The 21,524-nt window shown below is 46.0% G+C and overlaps 1 protein-coding gene across 1 annotated transcript in view; it reads right to left on the minus strand.

Annotated features, from left to right (window-relative positions):
* The window catches only part of LOC126262481 (repulsive guidance molecule B-like), a 372,022-nt gene that overhangs the window by 170,592 nt on the left and 179,906 nt on the right, over positions 1-21,524 (minus strand). The window contains exon 2 of the mRNA XM_049959144.1: positions 14,194-14,339. Coding sequence (XP_049815101.1) covers positions 14,194-14,296 — 103 coding nt within the window. The 5' untranslated portion in view covers positions 14,297-14,339. The remainder of the gene's footprint in view (positions 1-14,193; positions 14,340-21,524) is intronic.

A 21,524-nucleotide genomic window follows, 5' to 3' on the forward strand; every position in this document is an offset into this window, starting at 1 on the left:
TCTTTCCAAGAATCTCAGTCCGGCATCTGTTTTTCCTGCGATGTGCTTTATGTGCTCCGTCCATTTTAAATCTCTCCATTACGCATACTCCCAAATTCGTTGTTCGGTAATTATGTAATCATAGAACAAAGGGGATTTGCTTCTATTGATGTACAGTGCTTCATATTTGGTTATGCTGAAGGTTATGGGCCCCTGCACCAAGAGTAGATTCTCTGCAGTATTCCTCCGTTTTGGTACAATTCTCTTGAGTTGCGACTTCGCTGTGGGACTTCCGACGTTGTTTACTAGGACATTTACATACATGAACAAGCGTTACATCATTGTACTCACCCTCTGTAGAGCTTGGTAATGGTGTCTAAGTGTAGCATTCTCTCAAAGAAAGAAATAGTGAGTACGTAATTGCTCCAGCTGAAATGTACAACAAAAGTATTACGAGTCCGCCTCTGTATTATCGATTGACGAAAACCTCGATTCGAAATCTTGAACCGTTCACGGAAAGAGGGCTGCAACATCTCGCGCCAATTAACCTGCATTCCTTGGCCAGCACTTTCGCGTTCAATACTGCATGTGCAGTATCACTATGAAAGCGGGATGCTTTATAGACTATTTCCCGCGTACGCTGACGTCAGCATCTGTCTGATAGGTGTGCTTGTGGAGGTGATAGAAAAGGAAAATTGCTTCGCATTTTGATACAGCGTTCTACCAGATGACTTACACTGCACTTGTGGAAACGAACGAACCGCTTCGCATGCGTTAAACCGCTACGCCGTCACCTTCACGACATACCGCCTGTTGCGGTCGGCTGCGCGGAGGCATTACGCCACAACCTTGAAAGCTCCGAGATGTTATCGGGCCCGTCCACAATTCACTAACCGTTTAATTCCGTCCGCCGTATCTGTGGAAAGGCCGGAAGACAAACGACGAGCGAGGCGACGGACGCAGTGAGTGGCTGCGATGTCAAATTAACTCAACGAGCTAATGGCTTAGTGCGAGTGCAAGTCACGTGGGCAGAGGGGGGGGGGGGAGATAATTGCTGCCCCTCACACCGGCGGCGCCACCGACGCCCGCGGCGTGATGCTACATTGTTTGTTGACCGAGGCAAGACGCCCGCCGGCCCCACTCTGCAATTAGGCTCGGCCTTAAGTACTCTTCATTCCGGGCTGTTCCCGTCGTAAATTATCTGCGGCGGAGCGCACCATTATATGCATGTACACTGTATCTTCCCCTCCTCCACATAAAATTAATTTCGGACAATCTGCCGTCCTCACTAATTCCCCAAAGTGCGGCAGATACGCGCTGGGTGTCTATTAACGTGGTTATGATCGGACGTGACACAAGCATAAGAACCGGTAGTCTGCGCAGTATAATTGCCATCCACAGCACCAGCTGGAAGTTAACTTCAGCTGTGCCATCCGTTCCCCTGGCAACTGAACATCGAAATAAATCATCGTCACTCTTATTACTTCGTTGCAGGAAACTAGTGCAATAAAGGACATGTCTTAGACTTTAGAAACTTAGTAAACAGTTAAAATTTCATATTAAGCGATAGACGGAAATGCGTCGGTTCATCATTATTAAAATGTTGTTTGATGAATTGTTATGATGTGTTATAACTACAAAAAAAAGTACCACGACGACAACACTAACAATAATAATAAAAACCATCCAGGATAATTGTCTGTCACGACTGTTGGTCATCGTTATGAATCCACTATCGATAATTGTAATTACGATCTTGGACTATCAGTCAGAGGACCAAAAATACACTACTGGCCACTGCAATTGCTACACCACGAAGATGACGTGCTGCAGACGCGAAATTTAACCGGCAAGAAAAAGATGCTGTGATACGCAAATGATTAGCTTTTCAGAGCATTCACACAAGGTTGGCGCCGGTGGCGACACCTACAACGTGCTGACATGAGGAAAGTTTCCAACATATTTCTCATACACAAACAGCAGTTGATCGGCGTTGCCTCGTGAAACGTTGTTGTGATGCCTCGTGTAAGGTGGACAAATGCGTACCATGACGTTTCCGACTTCGATAAAGGTCGGATTGTAGCCTATCGCAAACTGCGGTTTATCGTATCGCGACATTGCTGCTCGCGTTGGTCGAGATCCAATGACTGTTAGCAGAATATGGAATCGGTGGGTTCAAGAGGGTAATACGGAACGCCGTGCTGGATCCCAACGGCCTCGTATCACAAGCAGTCGAGATGACAGGCATGTTATCCGCATGGCTGTAACGGATCGTGTACCCACGTCTCGATCCCTGAATCAACACATGGGGACGTTTGCAAGACAACCATCTGCACGAACAGTTCGACGACGTTTGCAGCAGAATGGACTACCAGCTCTGAGACCATGGCTGCGGTTACCCCTGACGCTGCATCACAGACTGGAGCGCCTGCGATGGTGTACTCAACGACGAACCTGGGTGCACGAATGGCAAAACGTCATTTTTTCGGGTGAATCCAGGTTCTGTTTACAGCATGATGATGGTCGCATCCGTGTTTGGTGACATCGCGGTGAACGCACATTGGAAGCGTGTATTCGTCATCGCCATACTGGCGTATCACCCGGCGTGATGGTATGGGGTGCCATTGGTTACACGTCTGGGTCACCTCTTGTTAGCATTGACGGCACTTTGAAGAGTGGACGTTACATTTCAGATGTGTTACGACCCGTGGCTCTACCCTTCATTCGATCCCTGCGAAACCACACATTTCACCAGGATAATGCACGACCGCATGTTGCAGGTCCTGTAAGGGCCTTTCTGGATGCAGAAAATGTTCGACCTTTGCCCTGGCCAGCACATTCTCCAGATCTCTCACCAATTGAAAACGTCTGGTCAATGGCGGCCGAGTAACTGGCTCGTCACAATAAGCCAGTTACTACTGTTGATGAACTGTGGTATCGTGTTGAAGCTGCATGGGCAGCTGTACCTGTACACGCCGTCCAAGCTCTGTTTGACTCATTGCCCAGGCGTATCAAGGCCGTTATTACGGCCAGAGGTGGTTGTTCTGGGTACTGACTTCTCAGGATCTATGCATCCAAATTGCGTGAAAATGTAATCACATGTCAGTTCTAGTATAATATATTTGTGCAATGAATACCCGTTTATCATCTGCATTTCTTCTTGGTGTAGCAATTTTAATGACCAGTAGTGTACCTTGTCTACTACCCATGGATGACCTGAAACTATATGGAAAATTCTGAAGCTGAAATGGACTACTGACCAACACAGCTTGAATCTTTAGCACCGCCATTAACATGAAACTTGACCGTGACAAATGCGGCACAGCAGCACTGAATAAGGGCAAGATCATAAAATGTAAAGGTATAGAAGTAACTAACGGACAAGCCATTACCAACCACCAGTCTGCTGCAGCCTGTAAATACTTGGGCAGCTTTCATATGGATAGCATAAAGCACCCGCAAGTGACAAATATCGTGAGCAATGAATACATCTAAGAGATATTTTGAAATGAATAATTTATTGAGTATGTGTCAGTAGGGCTTGAGAAACAAGGGCAGGCAGGCCCAGCATGACAAAATTTATTCGCATAGTACTGCGATTGTTGACGAGCGACACGGCATCTGCTTCGCCGGACAACCGTCGGTCTGCATTTTCAGGGTGTATACGACCCGCGACATCCGGGAAAAACCCGGGAATTTTTCGTTGTTTTAGTTACCAGTTAAATTTTTGTGATTTTTACTGGTAAGAGCCAATACTCTAACGAAGGATATTACTGTATCGTTGGGCGCCAGTATCTAAATTCCTCGGGTTTGGAAATATCGTAGATCCAGGGCTGATGCACAGAGCAGTCTGAGTTTTAGTGGGGAGGTGGGTAGTCGCCACATGACCTGTTTACGTTTCGTGATTTTGCTGTTTCCTCTTCGTTTATTGCTCTCACATTAAATGAAAACAAAACGGATTTCTTTGTCCGGGAGCTACCAAATGAATTAAAATATGTTCGCATAATTACGGAAGGTTAAAATATGTTGTTAGTTTCAGGTTTTATTTCCACCTTTCTGACAGTCAAGTATTAATCGCCTTGCAGAACAATGAAGTTATTTTTGTCGGTTTGCTAAAGAGATTTGGCTTTTATCAATCTTTTGCGGTGAGGCAGTCAATTTATTTGAAACGAAGTGTTTAATTTCACTGTGTTGGCTAGTTTCAACTGTTCGCTGCATTTCAATTGCACGTTTTCCATCTTTTAGCTCGTATGGCATTATGGTATAATAAACAACCAAACATGAGATAATACAGTACCGGTACTCAAGAAAATTTACATCCAAATCTGGACATACGATTGTGCACTTTAAGCCGAATTATGCATTTCAGTTGGGTTCACGAAATTGCGATGCTCTTTGAGTATTCTCTGATGCCTTGTATTTTTCATAACATAATGTAAGATCTTTTAATGTTTTACACGTACGAACATAAGGGCTTCCTACGTCGTCGTAGCTGAGAAAGCGCGCCGACGCCTGTTATCTGGCGGTCTCTAGAAACTGCTGAAACGAACCTATTTCTAACAGGTTACGGCAAAATATTGCCAATGGTGGTTTGACTTACTTTCAAAGTAAATTTCCTTTTACGCAAGGTGATCTATGCGCGAGAATGTACTATGAATGACAGAGCGTTTGACTGTCATATAAAAATAAACTCATTGAAGACGATACATTTAGGATTTCGAGCCCAGAAAAGCAGACATTTATGTCGTTATTAAACATTTTACTGGCACATTTGTGTGATGTATCTTAAAGTGTTACACGCGCAAAAAGATCAGCATTATATGTGGAAGCTTAGCTTCTCTTGCAGCTTATTATTCTTCGAGACCAATATTATTTGTGAAAGCTTTGTTTTTCTTGTAGCTACACCATGTATATTAATTTAAACCATTAACTTTTCCTTTTTGTGTGTTCGCGCTACTGAAAGAGTGATCTTGCTATTGATTGACTACATCACGTGTCCTATGCTGTCATCAGCTGGCTAGATCACGTGACATGAGCTATGACTGGCTTACAAAAGCGTGTCGCAATCTAGATTTATTTGCCCCGGAAAGTAACATGCGGTGTTTGGTGGAATTCGAATTTATACCTCCGTAACACGAACAAATGCAGCATACATGTTGCTGCACATCAAAGATCTTTCCAAAACGTGTTTTTTTTTCCCCTGGGTTTCGTTTTCTAAAGTGCCGGCAAATTCTACGTCTGTGTAGAAAACCATAAACATTTTAAGGTTTGATAAGTTTTACAGTGCCGAGGGAAAGTATACTTTCACGTAACACGGAAAAATTGTATTTTCACACGGGAATTTTTTTCCTTGTCCATGTATACACCCTGATTTTATATGCAGTTAGTTTCGGATACCGCCAGCTGATTTGCTGCTCTAACAAGGAAAGTTTTCTGCTACTTTCAGCGTCTCATTTACTAAACCAGTTGCCTCGGTATCGACTTTTGCACAGGAGTACGTTAAGGGGGGTAGGACGTGAAACGGGCCGACTTTGAGTAGGAGAGGCACCACAGGACATTTCAATTTACACTGTCTATACTTTTACAAATAAATTCATAAAACTTTGTTAGCATGACCAGGAAGCATGTCATAGCGGAGTAAGTTCAAAAATAATTTTTTTTTCATGTCAAATTTAATCATTTTTTCACTTGGTATTAGCTGCATTTGTTGCTGTAGGTACACTTTTCTTCATAAGTAGGAGAGATTCTTCGATTAATTTTGCACAGCATACAAACCATACTTACAGGTGTATGAAACTCTAGAATTTCCCAAATCCGTTATAAACTGTGGTAAAAATTTAGATAATTAACTATAAAATTCGAGTTTTCTCTAAACACGAATTTTAAAACGTAACAGCCCATTCATTTTTCCGTATATTAAGTAAATTCTAGAGTTTCATACACCTGTAAGTATGGTTTGTAAGCTGCGCAAAATTGACCAAAGAATCTCTCTTACTTATGAAGAAAAGTGTACCTACAGCAACAAATGCAGCCAACAGTATGAAATTTCACATTTAAAAAATATTTTTTCGTGTTTTCGAACTTCCACTGCTGTGAGTGTAAATTATGAATCATTCCTAGTCATGCTGACAAAGTTTTATGAATTTATTTGTGGAAGTATATACAATGCAAATTAAAATGTCCTGTGGTGCCTCTCCTCCTCGAAGTCGGCCCGTTTGACGATGTGTCGAGGCTGCGGCCGACAGGTAGCCGGGACAGCGGGCAGAGCTATTCCTGATCCGCCCTCGCCGCCCGCCTCGGTCGGGCTTTCGACACTCGCCATGCCTGCGCCTGTGCCTAGGTATAGCTGTGCGGCTGCCAAACGGTCGCCAGGTGGCGCAGCTGCGCGTATATCTCTGCCGCGACACGCACCGCCGCGTAATCCGGCGCGCCGACAGAAATACTCGGCCCGTGGCTCGTTGTACCCGCGATGACGGACTTAGGTGCAGCGCTGCTGCCTCTAATTACGACATCGCCCGAACATCTCGCCGGAACGGCCGCTGCAGATAACTTACGCCTGTTCCACATCCGTGTTACACAGCCCGAGCGACTTCTGTCTTCATTTTCTCCTCTTGCGACCGGTGGAAACAACGGGTGATCAAAAAGTCAGTATAAATTTGAAAACTTAATAAACCACGGAATAATGTAGATAGAGAGGTAAAAATTTACACATGCTTGGAATGACATGGCGTTTTACAAGGTGCATTCAAGTTCTAAGGCCTCCGATTTTTTTTCTAATTAACTACTCACCCGAAATCGATGAAACTGGCGTTACTTCTCGACGCAATCGCCCTGCAGACGTACACATTTTTCACAACGCTGACGCCATGATTCCACGGCAGCGGCGAAGGCTTCTTTAGGAGTCTGTTTTGACCACTGGAAAATCGCTGAGGCAATAGCAGCACGGCTGGTGAATGTGCGGCCACGGAGAGTGTCTTTCATTGTTGGAAAAAGCCAAAAGTCACTAGGAGCCAGGTCAGGAGAGTAGGGAGCACGAGGAATCACTTCAAAGTTGTTATCGCGAAGAAACTGTTGGGTAACGTTAGCTCGATGTGCGGGTGCGTTGTCTCGGTGAAACAGCACACGCGCAGCCCTTCCCGGACGTTTTTGTTGCAGTGCAGGAAGGAATTTATTCTTCAAAACATTTTCGTAGGTTGCACCTGTTACCGTAGTGCCCTTTGGAACGCAATGGGTAAGGATTACGCCCTCGCTGTCCCAGAACATGGACACCATCATTTTTTCAGCACTGGCGGTTACCCGAAATTTTTTTGGTGGCGGTGAATCTGTGTGCTTCCATTGAGCTGACTGGCGCTTTGTTTCTGGATTGAAAAATGGCATCCATGTGTCATCCATTGTCACAACCGACGAAAAGAAAGTCCCATTCGTGCTGTCGCTGCGCGTCAACATTGCTTGGCAACATGCCACACGGGCAGCCATGTGGTCGTCCGTCAGCATTCGTGGCACCCACCTGGATGACACTTTTCGCATTTTCAGGTCGTCATGCAGGATTGTGTGCACAGAACCCACAGAAATGCCAACTGTGGAGGCGATCTGTTCAACAGTCATTCGGCGATCCCCCAAAACAATTCTCTCCACTTTCTCGATCGTGTCGTCAGACCGGCTAGTGCAAGCCCGAGGTTGTTATGGTTTGTTGTCACACGATGTTCTGCCTTCATTAAACTGTCACACCCACGAACGCACTTTCGACACATCCATAACTCCATCATCACATGTCTCCTTGAACTATCTATGAATTTCAATTGGTTTCACACCACGCAAATTCAGAAAACGAATGATTGCACGCTGTTCAAGTAAGGAAAACGTCGCCATTTTAAGTATTTAAAACAGTTCTCATTCTCGCCGCTGGCGGTAAAATTCCATCTGCCGTACGGTGCTGCCATCTCTGGGACAATGAACGCGGCCTCATTTTAAAACAATGCGCATGTTTCTATATCTTTCCAGTCCGGAGAAAAAAACTCGGAGGCCTTAGAACTTGCATGCATCTCGTATTAGAACGCAAAAAAAAAGAAAAAGTTCACAATGTCCGACAGATTTCGCTGGACAGCAAAACGTCAGTGACTGCGCTTGACAATAGTGTATAAAAGGAGCTGTAATGAGAGAGATAATCAGATGAGCCAGCAATCGCAGCATGTTGACGTTACCTGGAAAGGCGCTTTTACTGAAGCTGTATTATCAGAATGGGGAATGTGATAGTTCAGCGTTACGATCCTATCGCCATAGGAAGGAGATTCGAATGGGTAAAGGTTCGTTGACAAATGCAGCTGTGGCGAGAATGATTTCGAAGTTCGAAGCCACGGGTTGTTTAGACGATAGACCCCGTAGTGGCCGACCGAACACAAGGCGTAATGCTGCTGAGACAGTTCAGGAAGAAATGGAGACTGTAACGGGTTCGTCTATGCACGGGGAAGTCAGCGCTCGTGCAGTCGCACGTCGCACCGGCATTCCATACACTACTATTTGGTTGGCACTTAGACGTACCCTCCGATGCTATCCGTACAAAATCCATCGGCATCGTGAACTGTTACCTGGCGATTTAGTGAAGCAGAGGGCATTTGCGGTGTGGGCGTTTCAAAAGATGGCGGAAGATGACTGGTTGAGTAACGTGTTGTGGACCGACGAAGCTCATTTCATACTCCGAGGGTCTGTCAACGCCCACAACTGCAGAATTTGGGCTACCGAAAAATCCTAGAACTGTCGTGGAAACTCCATTGCACGACGAGAAAGTCACGGTATGTGTTGGATTTACCACATCTACCGTTATCGGGTCTTTTTTCTTCGAGGAAATGCGTGATTCTGGTTTTGTAACTGCTAACGTGACGGGTGAGAGGTACGCCGATACGTTACAGAATCGCATCATCCCCAGCCTGGCTGATAAACACCTGCTGGAACGTAAGATCTGTATGCAGGATGGCGCTCCACCCCATATTGCTAGACGCGTGAAAGATCTCTTCCGCGCGTCGTTTGGTGATGATCGTGTGCTCAGCCGCCACTTTCGACATGCTTGGCCTCCCAGGTCCCCAGACCTCAGTCCGTGCGATTATTGGCTTTAGGGTTACCTGAAGTCGCAAGTGTATCTTGATCGACCGACATCTCTAGGGATGGTGAAAGACAACATCCGACGCCAATGCCTCACCATAACTCCGGACATGCTTTACAGTGCTGTTCACGACATTATTCCTAGACTACAGCTATTGTTGAGGAATGACGGTGGATATATTGAGCATTTCCTCTTACTTTGTTACGCTTATTATCGCTATTCTGATCAGATGAAGCGCCATCTGTCGGACATTTTTTGAACTTTTGTATTTTTTGGTTCTAACAAAACCCCATGTCATTCCAAGCATGGGTGTCAATTTGTACCTCTCTACCTGCATTATTCCGTGATTTATTCAGTTTTCAAATTGATATTGACTTTTTGGTCACCCGATATTTGCCGAATCGACCGTTGGCATTTGACGTTTTGACTATGCATTCGCTGTGGTTCCTGCAATCGTCATATATTTACTTTTTTCACTTCTCTCGTATTTTAACGAAATTAAGCAGTTCTTAGCATAAGTATTATAGAACGAGATTTTCACTCAGCAGCGGAGTGTGCACCAATATCAAACTTTCCGGCAAATTAAAACTGTGTGCCGGACCGTGACAAACTCGGAACAAATGGTTCAAATGGCTCTGACCACTATGGGACTCAACTGCTGAGGTCATTAGTCCCCTAGAACTTAGAACTAGTTAACCCTAACTAACCTAAGGACATCACAAACATCCATGCCCGAGGCAGGATTCGAACCTGCGACCGTAGCGGTCCTGCGGTTCCAGACTGCAGCGCCTTTAACCGCACGGCCACTTCGGCCGGCACAAACTCGGAACCCTTGCCTTTCGCGGGCCAGTGGTCCACCAACTTCATATTAGCGCACACTCCGCTGCAGTGTGAAAATCTCATTCTGAAACATCCACGAGGCTGTGACTAAGCCATGTCTCTGCAGTATCCTTTCTTACAGGAGTGCTAGTTCTGCAAGGTTCGCAGGAGAGCTTCTGTGTAGTTTGGAAGGTAGTAGACAAGATACTGCTTGAACTGAAGCTGTGGGGGCTGGTCGTGAGTCTTGCTTGGGTAGCTCGGATGGTAGAGCACTTGCCCACGGAACGGAAAGGTCCCGAGTTCGAGTCTCGGTCTGGCACACAGTTTTAATCTGCCAGGAAGTTTGAACAGTGTAACAGCAATACACTAACAATGAAAATGTCGATTTTCACTTCTGACTTTACCTAGTTTACGGATACGGTGCTTCTCCGTGTAACGAGTTTGATTTCGCGGTACACTTCGAGAACTGTTCAGGTTTTGGCCAGTTGGTGCGAGAAGTCACGTCGCTACCATCGCTTTACATCTATTTTATGTTTAACTTAAATTTCGAAGCGTTTCAATCACGTTTTGCTGATCTGCAGGCGTGTTTGTGCACTGAGGCGACAAAACACATGGGATAGCGATATGCACATATACTCGGAATGGTAGCCGAAGCTAGACGCATGGGAAATCGTTAGGGAAGTCAATATTCCGAGATCTGAGAGAGTGTGCCAATTTCAGGCGTTACCTCTCACTACGGACAACGTGCTTGTCTAGTCCATGCCACGTCGATACGCTACACTACACTACGCCGGGCAAAGGGCGGTCCGACACGATAGTAGGAGGCATCCCGTGACTTTTTCCACCTCAGTGTATACGTAAGAAACATCATTTAAGGACAAAGTTTACTTCTTTACTGTAGAGTCAACAGCGAAATTATCTGAATTAAACTATGTACAGTGTTCTGGTGATGGACTGGTTGCTGGGTGAGATGGTTAGAGTGGAAAAGAGGGAGGTTTTTTTTTTTTGGGGGGGGGGGTTTAAGGGCGCTCAACTGCTGAGGTCATTAGCGCCCAGTCACTGTTGTGAGAGCACATGGAATCTGGTAAAACTCAAGGGGATGGGGGGGGGGGGGGGGGACACCAGAAGGACCTGACAAATATGCACATAAAATAAGTAAAAAGGTTAAATGTCTTTGGACAAGCCAGTTAAAGTTATAAAACGCAGAATACGAGCAGCTGCTCGAGCGTCATCAGCTAAAACATCCGGTAAAGTAGATGGCAGGGACAGGACAAACGAAATTGACTAAAACGGGGACACGACAATAAAACATGGCGCACTGTTAATGCCTGACCACAAGGGCACTGCGGGGCTGGGTCACCGGAGAGCAGGTAGCGGTGGCTAAACCGGCAATGCCCAATCCGCAACCTGGTCAGAAGGACCTCCTCACGCCGAGATGGTCGGGAGGATGTTGTCCAAGCAGTTGGGAGCGGTTTTACTGCCCGGAGCTTGTTTCCTTGGAGGGATGACCAAGCATCCCACCACAACGACACAAGCCTCTTACATACATCCCCACGAACGTCAGATGACGGGACACAATGGGAGGCTGGCCGAGGCAGGAGGACTGCAGCCTTGGCTGCAGCATCCGCAGCCTCATTCCCAGGCACTCCTACATGTCCGGGAACCCACAGAAAGCTGACAGAACCACCATTATCAGCGAAAGAATGGAGGGACTGCTGTATTCGTTGAATCAAGGGATGGACCGGATAGGGATCTCCAAGGCTCTGAAGAGCACTGAGTGAGTCAGAGCAGAGTACATACGATGAATGGCGGTGGCGGCGGGCATACTGAACGGCCTGATGGAGAGCAAAAAGCTCGGCCGTAAAGCTGGAACATTGGTCGAGGAGCCTGTATTTAAAGGTGGCGGCCCAGAAAAGAGGGAGGGGTGGGAGGTGGGGGCAGGGCGAGTATGTGACGTCCAGTGGAATCGAGCAAGCAGAAGCAAAGCTCTGCACTCTGGCCCAAATGGAGCAATCGCGACCGACCGATCGCCGTGTCATGGCATCGTTCGGATGCGGCCAGCACACTGCTCTCGCAGCCGTTGTCTACTTTCTAGACCTCTGAGCAGCTACTTCACACAAGTAGCTCCTCAACTGACGTCACGAGGCTGAGTGCACTCCGTTCCAGTGCTTCCAAAGAAAAATCCCTGGCAGTACCTGGTATCGAACGTGGGTACTCCACATAGCAGCCAGATGTGCTGACTTCTGGGATATGGTGGCGCACTTCAGTGGTACCAGCTGCACCAGAATCTCTTCCCGCAGTTTAAGCGAGTCGCAGACGGAGTAAGGTTCGCGCGACAGCTGCAGTGCAAGCTCCGTCGGCTACTAGTCCGCTACCTGGCAGGGAACTTCGCACGTTTTCCGTGATAGCGATGGAGCTGTTTGCCTCGTAAGGTCCTCTGAATGCTACCTGCGCCGGCCAGTCACGAATCCTGTCTGGATGGCAGCCTGCAAGGCGGTGTGGCACAGAACACTGGTCAAACCGCGAGACAAAACAGAATGCCACCGCCCCGTCGCACTTTTGCAATATTTCTCAAACGATTTTAAAGGAACATGATGAACTACCTAGCATTTCATTAGTGAGTGTAGTTATTGTGATATCTCGTAAAATAACTTTCTGCATGAAATTTGAATAATTTACAACGAAAATAGGGATACCCATGAGTCTGCCTTTGGTGAGCATTACGTCATGCATTGCTGCGTACAAAATGTAGCGACAATGCTAAGTTATTGTTTAAACTTGGGAAGACATCTATATCTCCAATCTCGATAAATTGGACTGTACGATGCGTACTCAGTTCCACTCGCGCATGGTGACGATAGAATCCAGTATGCAGTATTTATAGTATCACTCTCATCCCATAAACGGTTTGAGATACAGAAACGAGATTTATGCAAACTATGGCATACAAAGATGAAAGTATTTTCCCCTACACAGTTAATAAGGAAAAATCTTTATTTAGTGCAATATGCAAGGAACTATACGTTTTTTTCAATGGAATAATGTTATTTTTTAAGGGCAGTCAATAGTTGGTGAAGCTAGAATTTCTGTGAGTTTAGTAACAACGTAAATGAAGAAATGACATTTTTGTACCGATAATGCACTTTTTCAGGAAGTACTGATCTGTCTTGCCCACAGTTGCTCATTTAGTGATGCACTGTTTCACGGATGTGTTGCAACTACTTTGGAGTGCTAGAATCTCTATAACCTCTAATGTGTTTTGGGAAAAAGAGCCAAATTTTAATATGGCAATAACATAAGTTAGGCATTACACAGAACTCATGACTGGTGAGATACCTCTGGGGAAAAAAAGGTCAGAAATATGGGAACATAAATTTCCACTTCTGTTGAAATTTTTGTGGATTCCCACACCCAGTCTATTTTTAATAACGAATGGCTGGAAATGAAACTTGCCGAAGGATGTTTATTATCTCTTCTCTGAATGGTCACAGAAATATAGAAATAAACAACACCACATAGTTCGAGTCCCTATACATAATGAAAGACTATCTTTTCACCTCCTATCTGTTTGATTGTGAACTATATTGATAATCTGTTTTCAGCAAGACGTCTAATTGACAGAATTCTGCAAACTGATGTGCTTGCATTGCGATGGCTGGAATCTGTCGAATCTGGTTTTAGGTAATCTGCAAGCACTCTGATGGTTGATTCTTCATTACAAGTGACTACTTCTGATTTGCTTTTGAGACTCTGAGGTTTACGATGGCATTTCATGCACGATAGGGAGGGAATTGGGCACCTGAACCAGAGCCCCGATGCACTGATGCGTTATGTATAGTACTATGGCAAGAAGTTGTTTAGCTCTGTTAGCAAAAATCTCGGAAAGTACTTGATCGTTTTAGGCGTACATTAAATTTTTACACGATACTCTCACAAAAACTTGAACAGAAATGAAAAATACTGTCACCGAAGCCACTATCCTCACAGCAACTGCATAGGTGCCTCTCTCAAAGCTCTCATACCAATTATCCCAACCGATCTATCCATTCATTTTAAGCAACTTCAACTGCCAATCAAAGTTTTGTTTGCTGTACCAATAAACAAGGCTCAAGGTCACAGAGAAGTGCGAAGAAGTGATTGACAGAGAGGGGACGGGGAAGGGGTGAAATAGCCACAACGGAGAGGGGAGAGGAGGAAATGGACAGACGGGGGGGGGGGGGGGAGGAGAGAGAAGGAATTAGGAGGTACGTCCAGTCCCCACACTGCCGGCTCCGCCAGTGTGCTACACGGTTACTCACCGGCCAGCATGGCGAGCAGCAGCAGCAGCGGTCCTAGCAGGGGCGCGGCAGTGGTCGTGGTCGTGGTCGTGGCCGTAGCACGGGCGCGCGGCCGCGCCGCCATCACCGCCCCCGCATCGTCACCTGCGCCCCGCCGAGTGCATCCTCTGCAACACAAAGACAACAACTTGCATCAGTCTGCAGTCCGGCTGGCCGCAAGCACGGTAAAAAGCAGCCATAAATCTAAAGTGCTTCTCTCATCCACGACACACACTCTTATCTCTAAACGTTTCACATTGTTTTAAACATTGTGTTACAGACACAGAGGGAGGGGGGGGGGGGGAGAAGCGTGAACACAAAACCCTCGTGTTGCCCGGAGCGTACTATAGCTTATACAGTGTCTCCCAGTTTCATTAGAACTGTGGATATGAAAAATAAGCCAAGTATTATGTTCACAAAATCACTGTATGTCTTCAAAATAGTTTTCGCCTGAATCAATAAACATGTAAAATCATTTTGAAGTGTTGTGAAACAGACACTTTAATCCTCTTTTTGGAACTGCTCGTAGTACAGCAGTACTATTTTCTTAGATGTCCTCAATTGCATCATAAGTTTGTCCTTTATTGCCAACTTCAATTCAGGGAATAACCAGAAGCTGGCTAGGGCCAAATCCGGCGAGTACGGCGGGTGATCCAGGATTGTGACCCAATTTTCTGGGGAAAAAACCTCTCAATCTTCACCTTGCAGGCTGGGTCACGTTCGTGGAGGAGGAACCAGGAACCTGCCTCTCTGTATTCGGGACGAATTCGATGAGTTCTCCCAGACAAACGACGGAGCAATCAAAAAACTTACGACGCCACGCTGGTCCACCGCTGTTTTCCGACACATACCAGAGGAGTTAGCACTTTGACCTCGTACACGGCTGTTGTTCAAACTTCTAGGATGGTAACGCCACAGCTCGCCACGAGATAGCACTGGAGTTTGAAATTTGACACCAGCATTCCTAAAGGAACTGGGAGACACTGCGTATATTAAACATCAATATTGCCCATACGACGTATTGATATTTTTTTTAAAAAATTACATTTCTTCATGAGTGTTCAGGCTACTGCTATTGTTAAGCCGAAATTTATAACTTCTGAAACAAACTCCAGTGCCAGTGTGTTATAAAAGCTATAGGGTGAGAATCCTAAGTGTAATACGCGTCCACAAGAAGCCGCCAATAAGACACATGTTCCACTTGTTGCACACTTTTCGTCAGTCCGTCAGACTCTTAGGTCGAGTTAATAGTAGCGATACAAAAGGTACAAAGAAGAGATGCATGGATTTGTTGCGAGCGTCAGTGTGCCACAAAAATGCTCAATGAACTACAGTGGGAGACATTACAGGGAAGACATTGCACTTGTTAAAATACACGGACTTGTGAGGTAGGATGAATTTCTTGTTGAAACCGCACGTATCATCCCCCGTCTACAGGGAGGGGTCATAGCGTTTTTGAAGGATCCGACGTACACAATTGCTCTCTAAAGTTCCATTTCGGCGTACTCCCGCGCAGAAGCGCGCTGTCACATGATTTGAAAATTCGACTGCAATTTGCCGTTTGTTGGCTGCTGTCGTCCTCTGTTGCTATCGCCCTATGGTGGAAGATTGCTGCACATCTTCAGTATCGGAATCTAGGTGCCGTTTACTTTCATCTCTCTCCCACTCCCCCCGCCTCCTCTATCCGATTAAAATTACTGGGGTGTTCAAATTCTCCATGGCCTCCCTGTATAGCCATTCATAATATCCGCTTGTGGCTACCAGTACCCTGTGTGGCATCAGTTCGTATTCAATGGTCTTCTGGTTTTTAAGCATGTTCTACAACATGCTGATGTCTATCTTTTTCTACAGCTGCCCTTTTATTCTTCTAGTCTAAATATCGCGGTGAGCCTTATCGAAAAAGCCCAAGAGACTGTGTTCTAAAAGGAGTCTAGATACAAACTACTTCCTCCGACCTGCATCTGCTGTAATGACTATGTCCTAAAACTACAAAAATTCAGACTCGTACACAGGGGTACCGAGTAGGAAGGGGGGGGGGGGGGGCGGGAGGAGGAGAAAACGCAGCGCCCTTCGCCACACACTAAGCCAGGGACGGGCAAACGCTGCACGCGGCTCATGAGCACACAGCGCTGCACGTGTGCTGCTCGCGTGCAATCGTTGAACGGGACAGTGCCGACAGCCTGCAGGTTGCGGCAGTGTAGTACCAGGCTAAGCTGCGGACGTTGAAGCGAAGCGACCACTACGTAGTGAACGTTGTATTTCAAGAACCGGAAAATGCAGAGTGCATCAAGGAAACGGAGAATTGGAGATTTGCTATCTTTTAAAAAGGAATGGGAGAATCATTTGTTCTCTGTGGAAAAACGTGAAAATTGGAAATGTATAATATGTGACAGTATTGTCGCTGGTGAGCGGAAGTTTAATATTGAACGCCATTGTAATAAATTTCAGTATGTTGCCGTTCTTAGTGCAATAAAAGAGGAATTTCTCAAGCGATTTGGGGATATATCTTACTTATCCCAAGGTTTTGAATAGTTCTCGAGAGAATCTAGTTTCTGTAGATGATATTCATCTCAGTTTGCAAATTGAATTAATAGATCTACAGTGTAATTCTCGTCTGAGAGACAAGTTCCTTTTGGCAAGACTTTCCACAGCAAGAGTTTCCTCGTCTGCATCGTGAAGCCATGAAGACAGTCAATGTTGGGCTAGACATACTTTTGTGAGAGATTTTTTTCTGTTATGAAAATTAATAAGTCTCGGTTAAGAGCAAACATCAGTAATGAAAATTTACGTAACTGTTTGCGTTTGTATGTAGAAATTTTGTTCCAGATATTAAACGTATTGTAAACTCCACCTGTGATAATTAAATAAAACGTATCGTAGGTAATAGGTACTCTTTCAAACCATGATTTCTGTCAAGCACTCCCACTAACCTTATTCCTTCATTTAATAAAGCAGGCCAGGAAACAAAACGCACTACAGGGGAAGAAGCGGAGAGACGGTATGGTGGGGAGGGGTGAGAAGCGGGTGGCCAGCTTGCCCCTGTGTGCACGCAGAATACTTGTTAACTGCACACGTGCTTGTGCACCGCACACGTGCAGAATTCCTGCCCGCCCCTGCACTAAGCAGATTAGATGCAGGCGTCCAGTTGATAACGTAAGACATCTATTGTATCGCGTCCAATACTCATTGTCTCATGCAACCTGCTTGCCACATTGTGATTGGAACCCGGGCGCTTGTCATTCGCGAGTAAAGATTCCGTCCTAGAAAGTGGCAGGTTGTACTAGCGGCTACGCCCACAAGTCACTCGCTACCGACAGATGTGCACCGCCAATGTCAGAGTCACCGTGGCTCGCTAAATGACCCCAGTGCTGGCGGCAGCCCAGAAAAAGGCGTTGGTACCCACAAAGCGCCTATCACTTCCGAGAAGAGAAGCGACTAGCAGCTCTGGGCTGGGCTGTTATTCTCGGCGCAACGCCGTAAACAACACCCACTGCTGCTCCAGGCCGCCGGATATCAGTTACAGCGGACGTTTCCACAGCAGTGACACCGCGCCTCTCGACACTTCCCTTCTCCGTCCGGCAATTTACAGCACTGCAATTGCAGCTTACGTCGGGGTACCCTGGACAGGATCAAAAGCACCGCGCTCTGAGGCCCCTGCAGCTTAAAACAGTCCTTATACCACCGGCGCATTCACACGCGAAGTGTTTCACTTTGTCAGCGCCCATAATTAAGAAGTTGTTCTTAGGCCTCTTCATAGGTCACATCAAATGCTACCAGAGAACATGCTGATGTCTTGCGTTTAACACTTACTCCAGGGACGCTAGTCAGTTTCTGTTTTGTAGAAGGCAACACAATGCTCAAACTCTACACTGGCGGAATTTCACTATTTCACAATCTGTGTACCAGACAAATGCGCCATGTTAAGAATAACTGAGGCTAATTGAGTATTACATGCGACAATAGATCGATATGTGAACAGAGCGAGGAAATTGCACTTCAGTGCAGATCGGGATATATTCAGGGCGTGAGAAGCGCAGGGAGATGAAGGACTGAGAAACGAGAAGAACTATTACTGCTAGACAGTAATCTGCAGTTCTTTTTCTTAACATCTGGGTAAGGGTTCGAACCATATTTCCAAAATGTTGGTACAGTTATTGAAACATCTATACAAACAGTTCACGATATAAAGAGTTTGGCAATGACGTAACACTATTTTACAGTGTCCACATAGGCACAAGACATAGATGGAGAATGTGGACACGGTACCAACTGAAAAAAATAAAACGCAACACACATCAGGGGCAGCACCCGGGGATTAAAAATTAAAGAGAGGGACTGATAGCATACAAAGTCTCAAAATCGTATGTCACAGTTGGCATAAATTAATGGCTTTGTAAAGTTGACTATCTTCATAACACAATAAAACCGGAGCACTTTTTTAAAGGGGTATCTTCATTTTCGCAATGTTCTGGGTTAAGAGATTTTTGTGTGTTTCGAAGAAAATTTAGGAAAGCAGCAGGTGGTTTAGATCTCCTTTCTCCTCATAGTCGCAGAAAAGATTATCTTTGATACCTATACGATGTACCGGTAAGTAGCAAGGAGGTGGAGCATCGCTGCTAACTGCTAGTACCAGAACAGACATCAGTTTCCTATTCGACAAACTTGAGAAACCATTTCCTTGTAGCGGACGACTCCAGAAGATATTTATTGCTGAAAGTTTTTCAGGCATTTCTCTTTAGAACGTTAGGAGCGTCTGTCTCACTTCTGTAGTAGTGTGGGGGGTGGAATAAGCATCTTGCAGGAGCCATAGGGTAAAGGGTACATCTCAGATTAATCCGTTGCGCAGAATGACGGAATAGCACCCACACGTCGCTCACACCACTACGCCACCCTGGCACAGTGGCTTTGCTTAAGTGCACGGAATACCGTAGCACGCCTCTTCCTCAATCCAAATTCCCATTCAGACAAATCACTGGCACAGTGGTTAGTGCATCTGCCTAGTTAGCAAGAGACCCAGGTTCGTAACCCTGCCTCTGTACAAAGTTTCATTTGTCGCTCCTGTCTGCATACATACATAATCACGTAGATTAATTTCACAAGTTAACGAAAACCGAATTGTGGCTAATCGCTGCTGGAAGATCTAAATATTTTATTTCAATCAAGTATCAGCCACGAACCACTCAAATGGTTGATTTTTTGAGAAAATTAACCTAAATCACTTATGGCGATGACAATAACGCGTAGCCTCCGCCTTTTGAGACGAAAAGTGGTGGTGCTGCAACTTTCGCCTCCCACGTACAGCCACACACTGGTTCAAACGGCTCTGAGCACTATGCGACTTAACTTCTGAGGTCATCACTCGCCTAGAACTTAGAACTACTTAAACCTAACTAACCTAAGGACATCACACACATCCATGCCCGAGGCAGGATTCGAACCTGCGACCGGAGCGGTCGCTCGGTTGCAGACTGTAGCGCCTAGAACCGCACGACCACTCCGGCCGGCTCCACACACTGGCTGAGCGGCTTATCGAGCAAATCGTCGAACAGTGATTGGCCAGTGCGAGCGCCCAGCCGAGGACCGTGGACCGAGAAGGTCGCGCGCCGGCTGGTTTATGCCGACAGGGAGCTGGACGCACGACTCTGCGCCGGTACGGCCCTCGTGCTGCAGCTGTTGGGCGGAATGTGAGGCGGACAGGCATTAATATCTACCAGGTGGCGGAGCAAAACGAGGAGCAGGAGCGACAAAGGCCGAGACAGCAGGCGCCCCGCCGCGTCCGAAGACGGGCGCGAGCATAAAGTGCGACTATCTGCGAGCGCAGCGCTGCCTGCCTGCTCTATACCCTATATATATACACACACCGGTTGGTGCGATGGCAGTAACTCAGAAGGCGAGGCATCTGATCGCATAAGTCGCCGGCGCTCCGCCGCTATCGAGATGAAACGGCGGGCAGAAAGCGGCGTGTCACGACAACGTGGACCACGACCAGCCCCGCTCTCCTTGCAAGAGGATACCGGGTTAATACGACGTCGCACAGCTATATTCGCTGCTATACACTACTTGCGGAAACTCACTGTACAGAACATCTCGAGTTTACCGAACTTTAGAAACTTACTCCAAGATACGTCGACACCAGCCCATCCCAGGAAAACTATTGCCCTTGGAATGGGTTTGATGAAACCAATCTCGGGAAGAAGGCTAAAGGAACACGATAACATTAAATATACCGCTCAAAATAATTAGGAACACGTGAAAGGGCATCTGCCATACTGCACTGACCAGTAACTGAGGACTGGTTACGTTACCATCAAATTATATCTTTCTCTTTCACAAGTATGAAACAAGAATCATTTCATCCTCGATCGTTTACGTAAAAAGAGTTGAATTGTCAGACATATGTCGGAAACAAAGTGGAAAGTGGAAACAAAGTGGAAAGTGGAAACAAAGTGGAAAGTGGAAACAAAGTGGAAAGTGGAAACAAAGTGGAAAGTGGAAACAAAGTGGAAAGTGGAAACAAAGTGGAAAGTGGAAACAAAGTGGAAAGTGGAAACAAAGTGGAAACAAAGTGGAAACAAAGTGGAAACAAAGTGGAAACAAAGTGGAAACAAAGTGGAAACAAAGTGGAAACAAAGTGGAAACAAAGTGGAAACAAAGTGGAAACAAAGTGGAAACAAAGTGAAAACAATTATTCATCCCGTCATCGTGGGTGCCCGTCATTAGATTTTGTGAGCTTCAATACCGTGTATGCCCTCCATGAGCTTTTATCACTACGTGACACCTCCGTTTCATGCTCCGTAGAAGTCACGGTGGTCACCCTGTACTATCCGATCTCATTCTTCAATGACAGTCCATGAGAGTTTTTGGAGAGCCTGACCTCATCTCATTAAGCACGTGTGTATATTCATATGCCTCTATATATGAACTCTGTTTGCCTTGTATTAATCTGACAGATCCTGCAACATTGAATATTATTATTGAGCAAAGAAATTACCAATACTAATTTGTACAACAAAATTCCTTTCCACTTAATAGCATCGTCACACCCGTGACATTACTCTGACCAGATACAAACAACGTCTATCAAGCATGTGCCACTTATGCACGATGGGGTTTAGGTCTACACTAAATTCTCGCCATTCCATTACGTCAGGGCTTCGAAGGACATACCTGCTGACCCCACCCACCACACAGGCTCTGGTATTAGGGAATTCAGGACCACCACAGTATGCAGCTGCCATCACATGGCCCAACACGATCTGTTCGATGTACTGCCTGCCGTTAAGGCGCCCATGGACAACTCCAACATCAGCATG

Source organism: Schistocerca nitens, chromosome 6 (genome assembly GCF_023898315.1).
Source record: "Schistocerca nitens isolate TAMUIC-IGC-003100 chromosome 6, iqSchNite1.1, whole genome shotgun sequence".
Classification (NCBI taxonomy): Eukaryota; Metazoa; Arthropoda; class Insecta; order Orthoptera; family Acrididae; genus Schistocerca; species Schistocerca nitens.